Genomic DNA, 12,410 nt, shown 5'->3' on the forward strand with positions numbered 1-12,410 from the left:
TTTATGGTGTAGTTACAGCCATGTGAAAAAGAGAGCTTTCACAGCAATCTGTGAAACATGACATATTTCACTGTGTCACAAAGGAAAACTAAACTGCAGAAGGGTGAAAAACGTAGTACAGCCTTACTGCTTCTATTGGAATTAAGGGTTGAAATAGCAGCCAGGTGCTGCTAATTAAATGCACTTAAGTAACTGATCATGAGCAAGTGTGAGCACCTCCATAAAACCAGAACTTTTGGCAGTTTGCTGGTCTGGAGCATTCAGCTGTGTATTAACGAAGTGCCACAACCTGGATGACCCCGCAATGCTTGGACTGCAAAAAACCCAAGAGCTACATCTGAGACTCTACAGGCCCTAACGTGTTAAACGTTAAAGTTCATGACAGTTACACTTAGAAAGAGAACAAGTGTGGCTTGTTTAGAAGGATCTCCAGGAGAAACCCCAAAACTTATAGAACAATGTCTTTTGCACAAATGAAATTAAAATGAAGATGGTTACCCATAATGCAGAGCACTACATTTGGAGAAAACCAAATACAGCATATCACCAAAAAACACCTCACAGCAGCTGTCAGCACTGTGATGGAGCAGTGATGATTTGGGCTTGTTTTGCAGCCACACAGCCTGGACACCTTGCAGTCACTTAGTAGACCACGAACTCCAGTATACAAAAGTATTCTAGAGTCAAATGTGAGACCATCTGTTTGACAGCTAAAGCTCGACCCAAATTAGGTCATGCAACAGGATAATGATCTCATGCACCACATGAAATCTACAAAAGAATGACTGAAAAAGAAAAGAATCAAGGCGTTGTAATGATGCTGTCTAAGTCCAGACCTCAACCCGATTGAAATGCTATGGTGGGACCTTAAGAGAGCTTGCATAAGCAAAATGCCCACAAACCTCAAAGAAGTGAAAGAGACGTTGTTATGAAGAGTGGGCCAAAATTCCTCCCCAACAATGCGAAGGACTGATAAAGTCATACAGATAATGATTACTCAAATTATTGCTGCTAAAGGTGGTTCTCCTAGCTAAGGAATCATCGGTGGTCTTAGTTGTTTGCAGGACTGTAAAATGTCCTGTGAAAATTTCTTTCACATGACACAGCATATCACCAGAACGATTCCTATTAAATTTAAATGAAAAAAGTTCATCTCACTGGGACTGTAGCCTAATTTATGTATCTTAAATGCTTTACTGTGTCTTTATTGTTTTTTTCTTGGCTGCAGTTGCAAGGGAAAAATAAATTTTGCTTGAAAAGAAAACCAATAGGCTGTCTAGGTCATCCAGTTCCACAAACATTAATGACTAACAAAGTAAGTTAAATAAAGTCCCTAAGCTCCATCATGCAGACTCAGCAGGTTTCATGTAGATCCTTAAAGTTTGAAAAACAGCATTCGATGAATTTTAATGAATTTTAGTTTGCTTACCAAAACCAAACCTACGTATTCTTTCTAGCAGAAGGTATAAAGACCCTCTCTTCTTCAGAGTTTCATGTTCCTCGATTCCACCTGACAAACAAAAAAAAAAGAAAAGAAAAATTAGACAATGACAGATCCTGTTGTCCTCAGGTGACCTCCTGTTTACTTCCTTCCTTTTCAAGCTACTCTACTCTGCAACTGATGGGTAATGAGAGAGTTTCAAAGAAAAGTCACAGTTAGAGTGAGTCCACTTACCAGATGTGTGCCCCTGTCGAGAGTGTGTGTGCATGTGTGTGTGTTGTGTCAGGTCTATCGTCCTGTCAATCTGGAACATGCGCAGGTCTTCCTCATCTAATGCGATGTCGCCCCAAAATACAGCTGGAAGTAAGAGAACATTTTCCAGTTATTATCAAATGCTAATTCTGTTATAAAAAGTGAAAATGATTGCATTTCTGTTGACCATCTTAGTGCATGCTTGTAAAGTTCAAACACAAAGACCCAAAGCCAAACCATGACCAGAATCACAATGTGCTGAAGTGTAACAAATGTGTGTTTCAGTTTGAGACCAACAGGAGCCAAAGACTGTGATGTTGTACCGGCTAATTTAACAGCACAGCAATCTAACTAAGAACAATGTTTCTGAAGTTTGTGAACTTCAGTTTTGATGCCTCAACTTGAGAGATGGTGACCACGTTGCGAGTGAGAGGCTGAGGGACACTGCACACATAGACAGTAGTAACTTACCAATCACAGGTTTGCCCCTTCCCAAAGTGTACACTGCTGTAATTCAGTTTACTTCAGTCATATCTATATAGCAACAAACCATAACCATAGTTGCATTAAAATGGTTTATAGTGGAAGGTAAGGGCAATATTGGTGAGAGGAACCCAGCAATCAGATGATCCTTTATGAGCAGCACTGAGCGACAGTGGGGAGGAAGAACTCCCTTTTAACAGTAAGAAACCTCCAGGAGAACCAAGATGAAGTACAAGCAGCCACCTGTGCGACCAGGTCAAGGTGAGACTATTGCAATCACGATCATGATTTATGAATTCATTTTGTATTTTAAAAAGATGCTAAACTTGTAACTGAGCCCATAAACTCACAAGAAAAAATGTTTCTACAGGTAATAAATGTAGTGAGCAGTGAGATAATTTTCTCAGAGACTTTTATATAGTTAGACTTCTTTTGAAACCACAGGAGTCGCCCCCTGCTGGCCATGAGATACAATGTTGGTTTAAGGCTAGTTTGTATTGACCTTTCAGACTCTGAGGTCACCTTTTTCTAAATAGCAGTTTTAATAATGGTTCATATGTATGAGGTGTTTTTCCAGAAGCATTGTAGTTAATAAATTCTTGAACCTTAATTTGTACATGTTATATATAATGTCTTTGTAATGTGCAGCCATATATGATAAATGCCACTACTCAAAGTAGTGTCATTTATCATATATGGCTGCATAAAAAAAACCCTAAAAAAAAACAATGAATAATTTAAAATAAAAGTTAATTGCAAGTTAAACGGAATATTGTGTTTCAAATACAACATGTACAACAGTTTGTGACAGACTGGAAATGGAAATGTTTGTTTCGTTCTACTTTTATTTAACACATGGGAACAGAAAGAACTTAAATGTACCTGTAGTCCTATTGTAAACTAACATTTCAAGGTTGTTACAGCAGGGATTTATTTGTTCTGAAGTTTGATTCATGTTCAAAGTATTTGACCTATTACAACCTCCAGTTCAGTGGTCGTGGTTTCTCGGATTAGGGAAATACAAATATCCTTTTGTTACAGTCTGGGCAGCTGCTAAGGTAGATGTCACACATACCAGGAAATTACTCAGTGACATCTATTACTTTTGAAGTGATGACTTAATTTAACCTTCTGGCAATCAACTGTCTAACTTCCTGCATAGCTATGCAATCAATTGCCAGAACCTCCGCTCTAATATACAGAAATCTGTATCTGATATAAACTCAGAGATCAAAGCAGCTGTGTATTGCTACTTAACACACACACAACACACACACACACACACACACACACACACACACACACACACACACACACACACACACACACACACGGCTATCTTCAGTGTTGGGTGTAAACATGTTAATCGTGTCTAATCGTGTCACACTACATTTTTCAGTAACACAATAATGTAACACATTGCTGCACTAAATTCAGTAATCAGATTACAGTTACAATTACATAATCACTTTCATTACAAAGGTTCTTCAGTTACCCGCATGCCGAGCAAATGGAAAGAAAAACATATGAAAGGTGTCTTTTTCTTGCAAATACAACATCAGCTCTCCGCAAGCAGCTGCACAGACAGCACGTTAACACAAACTAGTCAAGAATCAAGAATGGCCTTAAAGTTGAGTGCATGCTGAGCCCAGCCAAGCAGCCAGAGCCTGAATTTGAACAGGTAACAAAGACAATGAAGGGCAGTTAGGCTTAAAGCCTCCTTTACACCTGTACATGTTTCTACAGTATAATCACTGTGGCAATTACTTTGAAGTCTCTTTGCTCTGGTTTCAAACTTCGCTTTATGTTCAAATTTAAACGTGTGTGTCCTCATTAAGAGATTGATGCGTTAGCATGTGGGGTTATGGTTTTTATGCATTTCAGGTCGTCGTATGAAGTAATGTATAAGTAATGTAACGAGTAGTGTAACGAATTACTTTCTCCAGGGAGTAATTAAGTAACCTCAACCCTGGTAACAGTGGCTGTTACAGTGGTCTGAAATCAGGACACTCACTGCTCTGCTGTTTACTCTCTCTACTCCTGCCCTTGCACCACTGACATCCTCTCTTTTTCCTGGACAAATGAGATATAATCTATCAAGCCTGTTCTCGGGCTACCTCATGATCTTCTACCAGTTACTTTTAATGAAAGTGAAAACATCCGATCGGATGCTCAGACCACTTCAGTGGGTTCCTCTAAATGCAAAATAGGAGTGGCTCCAGTCTGTGCTTCCTTAGGAGCTTCAAGCTTCAAGCGCACCATTTTGGTGTTTACGTTTCAACAAAAGACAACCACAACATATTAGCCAAGAAAACACAAGGGCTGTATTGAGAAAAACTCCAAAATCTCTAAAAGCTCCATGAACAAAATGCAGGATTTCTGAAAAAAGGACCTGAATATGGCTGTGCACCTTCACTCCCCATTCATTCTCCTTTCAACCATCCTGCTGAGAAGAACAGATTGATGTTGATGATGCTGACATTAAAAAGCAGTCCAAAAACCTGTTTTTGCTTCATTTTTTTTGATATATTAATGAGATTAATGAGAAAACATAAAGTGTAATCATTTCAGGGTTACCCTGAAAACAGATAAAAATGTGCATGCTTAAAAAAATCATCATTTATCTATGTTTGTACATGAAAAGGACAAATCAAAGACTTAATTAGAACTTTTGGTCCAACATCACCGTCAGGGAGCACGCTGCTTCGATTTTTCAAATGTCAGGTCTACAGGCGAGCTGCAGTGATACCTTGATACCTTTGAGAAGCTACACGGTGGCAAAAACAGCTGCAGTGCACGTACTGTAATAGACCTTCCCTCCTCAGTCTCTTCATCACCTCAGTCCAACACACACACATACACATAGACACACACATAAACACAATTACCCCACTAGCTTGTAACAATGGACAACTGAACGATAGTCATCTGTGAGTGATTAGCTGAGCTGAGTTATTGGCCTCCACAGGGATTCAAGACACTAATACACTAACAATGGCACGGGAGAAGATTGTCACTTAGCTAATCGGGATTGCCGCTAAAGGAAAAGGGGTCAGGGTGCCATTGTGCTCAACTCGGCACTATTGTTACAGAGAAGAGCAAACCACGGCGTCCATAGATTTATGAATAACAACATCAGATGCAGTCTGGAAGTGTGTGTGGCTCAGTGGTGTTTTATATTTTGCTTAGATTGGAAGGATAGCAATCTAAATTAGAGCTGGATGTGAAGCGATGTGTTTATTTTTATATATTATGTAAAAAGTCACCTTTAAAACCACAAAGAGCCAGCATCTGATCAGGCTGCCTTAGTATAAACAGTGGAGGTAGCTTGAAACTGTAAAAGAAATAGATGTGCGAAGATATGCATTTATTAAACATTATGTTAATCCCTGCTTTTATTACATAATTTACCAAATGCACATTGTACAATCGAGAGAGAGCAACGATCACCGCAAATGACCAGCAGCTGGCTTTGTTCGCACAATAGTCCAAAGTAGTCTACAGCAACAAAAAGCATCAGAATTTAACTTCTGAAAGTCTGAAAAATTAATTATTTTCAGTATTTCTTTAATTAATCTTTCATGATTCAGTGTCTTGGTTGCTAAATCTGACTCTAACTTCGAGCTACAGGTGGTGGTTGCTACATAACTGGGTTCATGCTGAACTCCACAGAGATGACCAACCAGTTTTTTGGTATTTTAATGAGGGTAGTACGTCACACAGCTTGTGCACAGTTCAGCTTGGAAAGAGATTTGTTTAGGAAAATCCATTCTTCATTTGTCATGAATGGTACTAATCAAACTTCTAGCTGTCATTTTTCGAGTATTTGCAGCTCGGTTATTTATGCAAGAGTGAATGCAAAACAGACTCTGCTATCCCTTTAAATATATTTTTTCCCTGGGCATTTTATAACAAGAGTCTGGATTGGATTAATCCCTGGTTGAAAGGAAAACCATTTAAAAACATATATAAAAAGAGGTTTAATACTATGTGAAAAGGCTGATCTGAGTGCGACTTTGACACATAAAGTCGCAAAAACAGCACAATTACACCAGCACGTTTTTTAAGATGTGGTCTGGATAGGCCTATTAGAATTGTTATTTCTGACGCCAAATTGCTGTGGGTGACAAAGTTTTCCTCTAGTATGTTCTCTGCTGTCATAGTGAGCCACAGAAGGGTGAAAAAACAAAAAAACTGAACAAACAATCGACTTAAATGTGCTACTTCAACAGCAAAAGGACAATGTGACAATCCTCATACAAACACAGTTTGCATCACCTTGCATGTGCATTGGAAAAAGACTTTCCCTTCATTTTTGCTCCTATTTGTGGGGCAGCGTGAATGTGACAGTGTCCTGAGATTACACTTCTCTTGGCTCTGAACATTTCAGGACAACAAGGGAAAAATATAAGGACTAAAAGTTTTCCAGAGAAAAGGAGCTGACACAAGCAGAGATACAAAGTGAGAAGTGGAGGGGGAGTACAGTGATAGTAAGTTTGGCCCATTGATTGTTAGGGTCTTGTTAATCCATAGAGATACCATAAATAGCCCAAAGTCAAGCCACGGGGTGAGGAGGGATGAGAACAGTGATGCAGGGAGATGCAGGAGGAAAGGTATTGATCCAAAAACCCCAGGACGTCCCAGGAGGTCTACATCATGCTGACCAGGGCCTTACTGTTCGCCCTTCAGCAGGGGCACTGCAGCAAACACACACAGCAGCACACAGGGACACACACACACACACACAACAGTAATGCACCAAACACAGTCTGAGAGGTAGAGTCATCACTACTCACACGTATTCACCCCACCAGCCCACCATGTTGCCAGCTAGCAGCTAGACTGCTTTGTGTCTTATTGATCAAGTTCTCAAGCAGACACAGCTGAAGTCGGCTTTCTGCAAGTAATTCTGCAGCCCGACAGCAAATGTCCAACAGACGCGAGCGTCACTCATTGTCATCTGAACAAAGCATGCACACACTGATGCAAAAGAGCAATCAAACATAAGCTTTTAATACAATGATAACACAATGCAATTCAATTAGGATTTAAATAAAAAATAATGGCTGCCCTATTTTAGTAATGTATTATATTTCCCTGCCTAAACTTTTATAGTTGTTTATGATTGTTTTGTGATCACCAGATGAAAAAGATTTTTGTTTTTGCTTGGGTTTCTCTTAAACTAGTTTAAACACTCACTGAAGCAGTCGTTGCCATGTTCATTTGAGTACTGCCACAGATATGTTTCAATGCATTATCTTTCCCAGTAGAGATTGTGATAAAAGCATAAAAAATGGAATGATAATATTAATCCTAATGCTATCAGTGAAATACATATTTAATGTTGATTGATGTATGATTTGTCTCTTTTTCGCAAAACAAACTACGCTCAAAATGCGAGTGCAAAGAGGTGGAGAACGAGCCCATAACTTTAACTGATGAAGTTAAACAAGAATTCAAAGCAGTTAGATCGAAGTGATTATTTCCTGTGTAGTAATGTTTGTCTGGCTTCAGGTTTGTAACGTACCATCTGTTTTCAGAACAACCAGGTTTTAGTTAAAAAATAGCCTGAATAATAAGTATGTATATCTATGAATGCTCAACACACCCTGAGCACACAGCTTACAATATTATAGACATCTGTAAAGGAGAATGTACATATTATTCATTGCATCTATGCTGATTTATTCATTAAGCTTTCACTACCCTGAAAGTGCAGGTCTATAGAGAATGAGGTCAATCTGCTGTTATTCCATGCAATGAGTTGCAACTCAGATGTCCAGTTAGCCCTTTTAATTACTTGGCAGGTTTGTAACACAGCCACTGATGGCCATGTTCCAACCAAACAAGGCATCATGGGATTGCTAAGAGCTACGCTAACAACAACAGGGGCGTTTCAGGCATTGAAAATTGCATATGTGACCAGAGAACACCTTCATTACCGCATCTGTCGGTATGGATTTATTGTGCAAAGTTTCCAAAAAGACAAAGAGACTCGAGGCTTCATTAAAGCTTTTAAAAAGGGGTTTCATCACATCAGAGCCCTCGTTTAAAGGAGACGCCAGCAGCTTTCAAGGCAAGAAAGTAAACTACTTAGTTCTCAAGATGTTTAATCTGTGACATAAGACATTGTCAAACTAAGATGGTGAAAATGCAGCTAGATTAACTGATTTATTTAAACAGATTTGTTTGCTTAAATGTTATTTGTGATAAATGTAGCAGGTTTTTTTCTGTACATTTTGACTGCACTACAGTACAGTATACAGTTATGCACTACTGAGTTCTGCACTCATGCTGTACTCACTGGGGTGTATCTAACACAAACACACATACACAATGACCGCACACACACACACACCTCACTAAGCTCCTCATTAAGCAAATATAAGGTCACAGTGTAGGTGGGCTAAGATGTGGGCATCCATGTGTGTGAACGTGCATGTATATGAGCTTGTTCACTCGTGTGATATTATTATGCTGTATATAAATGTGGCTGCAAATGTGCCGTTATATTAAAAAAGAGATTATCTCGGCCCCGTTTGAGGATTTTCTCCAAAACTAATCATTGTGCAAGCTGCTTTATCTACTTTAACCCTTCGCGACCAACAGCAGGTGCTGCAGTTCTACACTGATGGTGCCGGAAAAGGTCATGATGAGGCAAAGTACCAAAAATGCAGGCCTCAAAGCGTTACAATACGGCATGCTTTTGAGCTGAGAGGCTTATGAAGTGGATTTATTAAATTGGTGCTCCACCCAAATATCTGTTCACTATTGAAACCTCAGCTTTGTTAAGAAGGAAACTTGTGTTTATACTGTAAAGAACCTGTTTTGTGCATTTTTTAAAAATATATACTGTGTGTATGCTCTGTTGTGTAGTGATTACCACATTTGCCTTACACATGAAAGATTCCCAGTTCTAGACCAGGAGGAGACATGAACCCAGCCTCAGGGGTCGCAAGCTGGTGTAATCCTAGTACCGGATAAACAGGAGGGTTGCATCAGGAACGGCAGCCAGCGTAAAATTTGTGCCAAATCAAATATGTGGATCCATCCGCAGTGGTAACCCCTTGGGAAATAAGGGAGCAGCTGAAGATAGTTCCTTTGCATTGGTCAGAACTGGATTATCACACTTTGATTTACCCATTGGCGCTCCTGATATTTTGAAGCATTACTTCACTGTCTGGTTTCAAATTCTTTTACTTCTTTAGGCTCAGCCTCGATTTAAACTCGACTCTGTTATAAATGTTTCTGTTTTAAAGGAAGTCCTGGATGAGCAAGCAGCCTGTGTGATGAATTTATGCACAAGACTAAAGCGATTGTGCATAAATACTCAAATGGAAGCCAATCATATTGGCTTGTTTTTCAAAGACTTTAACTGAAACATGCAGTAGAGCAAACCAGTGGCAAAGTGAGGGGAAATACCAATGAGCCTGGAAGCTAACATGATCTTTTAAGTGTAAAAGGGGAAAAAATATGATTACATTAAAAAGCCTAATATGGATCCAAGATTTCCATGTTCCCTTGTAAGAGACAACAGTGATACCGAAGATTAAAAAATAGATATAGATGCCTCCACTGGTTTGTCAACTAATATTCTGAAACCTCAACTTGGACATTTTGCCCATCACCATCTCGTCACGACAAGTGGAGCTGACTGAAAGACTTGGACACTGCTCAATGTAACACCAAGATCTTTAAAATCAGCTCCATGATTTTTTTTTTTTACCAAGCTGACAAAAAGCTTTATGTCTTAGAAACTATGAATCTTACAAGTTCAGTGTGTATTCCCAATATATATAAAGTACCATATAAAGAGTTAAAATATCATGTTGACCTCTGACCTCTCCTTCAACATCAACAGATTGATCTGAAAGTGAAATTTGATAATGACGCTATTTAAAACAGTTTCTTACTGCCATTGTTTGTATCAAAAACATATTGGCATATAGAAAATCATATTTACATGTATATGTGACATGTATATCTTCTAAATACCACATTATAGTTTGCATCCAAATATCATGTCACATTTGACCTCTGACCTCACTTTTACACTTCTACCCCAAAGTGTGTTGTATGTTTAAAGACAGTGTTGCTAAGAGAAAGAGAATGAGCTGCCTAGTTAGTCATAGTTGTATAATATCATATAATAAGATCAAGTTATTCATGTCAGATCGTTTACAAATCAATACCTGTAATCCCTTATCTGACTTTTACTGCACTACAAACTTCTTGAATTTAAAAACCCAAATGAATTTATACAAAATACAATATTTCCTTTAAAGGTAAATATTGGAGAGTTACCTTCATAACGTTCACAACACTCTGATCGAACTAGATTCAAACACAAATTGTAAAGTGTTGAAATTCCTGAAGATGCTACATGGATTGTCTCTATGGATTTTTTTTATCCCGAAACCCAAAATAACTGCTGTGAAACCAAACTGTCCAAAGCCCCCATTGTCCATTGTGAATCAAAGTATGACTCTGAGTAGCACTTGAAACTGAAACGGCCGTTTCTATTCTTCTTTGAGTGTTTAAGATGGAATAATGACGAGCTGCTGCACTTACTGCAAGGTGCTGGAATGTAAAGAGATGCTGCAGTTTTTCTATCACTGGTAAAAAAAAAAAAAAGTACTTCCGGGGGGGGGGAGGTGAAAAATGTAGCTGCTTAGTCCAAGTCCAAAAATGTTCATACCCACACCCTGCTGCAAGTAGATTTGAAAGAGAGAGACACAGAGGCAAGAGACAAGAGTGACATGCAATAGAAAAAAATCCTGAATGAAACAGGGTATTTACAGTATGTTGGTGAGTATTCACTGAATTGAAACCATAATTAGAAACTTTAAAATCACCAGTCGCACTGAGGTCTGACTCCATACAAAACACGCAAACTCTAATTATATATTTTTACAGACGTAAATATAGTCCCAGACACTGACAAAGACCCAGTTACACACTTGTACACTGACACATCACTGTGTTTACCTGCGCCACAGTGTGCGTGTGTGTTTGTCTAGAGATTAGAATAAGCACAGTTTCTTCATCCGTGAACACAGCTGAAAACAGATGGCAGGGCCGTGAGGCACACACCTGGACATTTGAAATGACCCGGAATGAAGTCCAGACTGATCATAAACAAATCCAGTTAACAGGAGCTTTTGTCCAAGTAGAGATATTTTTAGTTTTTTCAGTAAATATTGCTAGTAGTCTATACCAAGAGATCAAAAGGAAAAGAAGAAATGTTATAAAATGCTATGGATGGAAGGTAAAGTGTAGAAGAGCACAAATATGTTGAGTAAAAATCACCTTATCTCCACTGTTCATTGCTCAAAGGGGGTTTTCTCTTTTTCTAAGGTCTTGACCTTAAATGTGCTGTGACCTGAGATGACTCGTGTTGTGAACTGGTTGCTGTATAATTAAATCTGAAATGAATGAAAAGATTTCAAAGGCCTCGCTCACTTAGAACTCTGAACTATAAATTGACAGCGAGATCGCGCAAAGACATGTTTGGTATGAGACAGAATAACATAATATCATATGACGCATGCACTCACAGAGCTGGTGTAACCCCCTAATCACTTTACTGTGACACTGGGATTCCTCCCTAGTGGGTCATGGGTTTGGCCAGACATTGTGACGGGACGTGATTACGGCTCGGTTTCCCGTCGGCGTGCCCCGGGTCTGCACCCAGGGAACGAGCAGCCAACTGGCCTTTAAATGCACAAATGAAAGTCATAGAACAGAGAACAATGTTGTTCTTGTTGAGATCGCAGATAGCTGAACCCAGGTGTGACTACATAGTTTCAATTACCGGATGAGTAACTTCATTTTCAGTTAGATTACAGTGCATAAATCAAGTGAAGGCATGAAATCTTTCCAGTGGAGCAGCGTTCACATGAGACTCAGGCGGAATTGATTGACTCACATCAGAGGAATTTTTAAAATAATCAACTTGTAGCTGTTGTTCGTCCATCAACTGTGCCTCAAATTCCACTAAGCAGTATGATATTGAGAGGGAAATGGAGACATCGTTTGGTGAACTCTGTACAAAGGAGAAGCGGCACCACAAGGAGTCGTACAGCAGCAGAAGACCAAAGAAGAGGAAAGAAGAGGTACGATGAACTGCCCTCCACAGTCACCTGATCTCAACAGTGCTGATTATCTATGGGGGCAATTGAAGACTGAGAAAACCAGAATTTATGACATCATAAGGATCCTAAAGAGATCTTTG

At 39.1% G+C, this 12,410-nt stretch overlaps 1 protein-coding gene across 4 annotated transcripts in view; it reads right to left on the minus strand.

The window, feature by feature from the left end:
- The window catches only part of tll1 (tolloid-like 1), a 58,798-nt gene that overhangs the window by 37,316 nt on the left and 9,072 nt on the right, over positions 1-12,410 (minus strand). For all 4 annotated transcript variants that reach the window (XM_063476038.1, XM_063476039.1, XM_063476036.1 and 1 more), the window contains exons 3-4: positions 1,676-1,798; positions 1,430-1,510 (exon numbers count right to left, since the gene is read on the minus strand). In XM_063476038.1, the coding sequence (XP_063332108.1) occupies positions 1,430-1,510; positions 1,676-1,798 (204 nt within the window). The remainder of the gene's footprint in view (positions 1-1,429; positions 1,511-1,675; positions 1,799-12,410) is intronic.

Source organism: Pelmatolapia mariae, linkage group LG6, assembly GCF_036321145.2.
Source record: "Pelmatolapia mariae isolate MD_Pm_ZW linkage group LG6, Pm_UMD_F_2, whole genome shotgun sequence".
Taxonomy (NCBI): domain Eukaryota; kingdom Metazoa; phylum Chordata; class Actinopteri; order Cichliformes; family Cichlidae; genus Pelmatolapia; species Pelmatolapia mariae.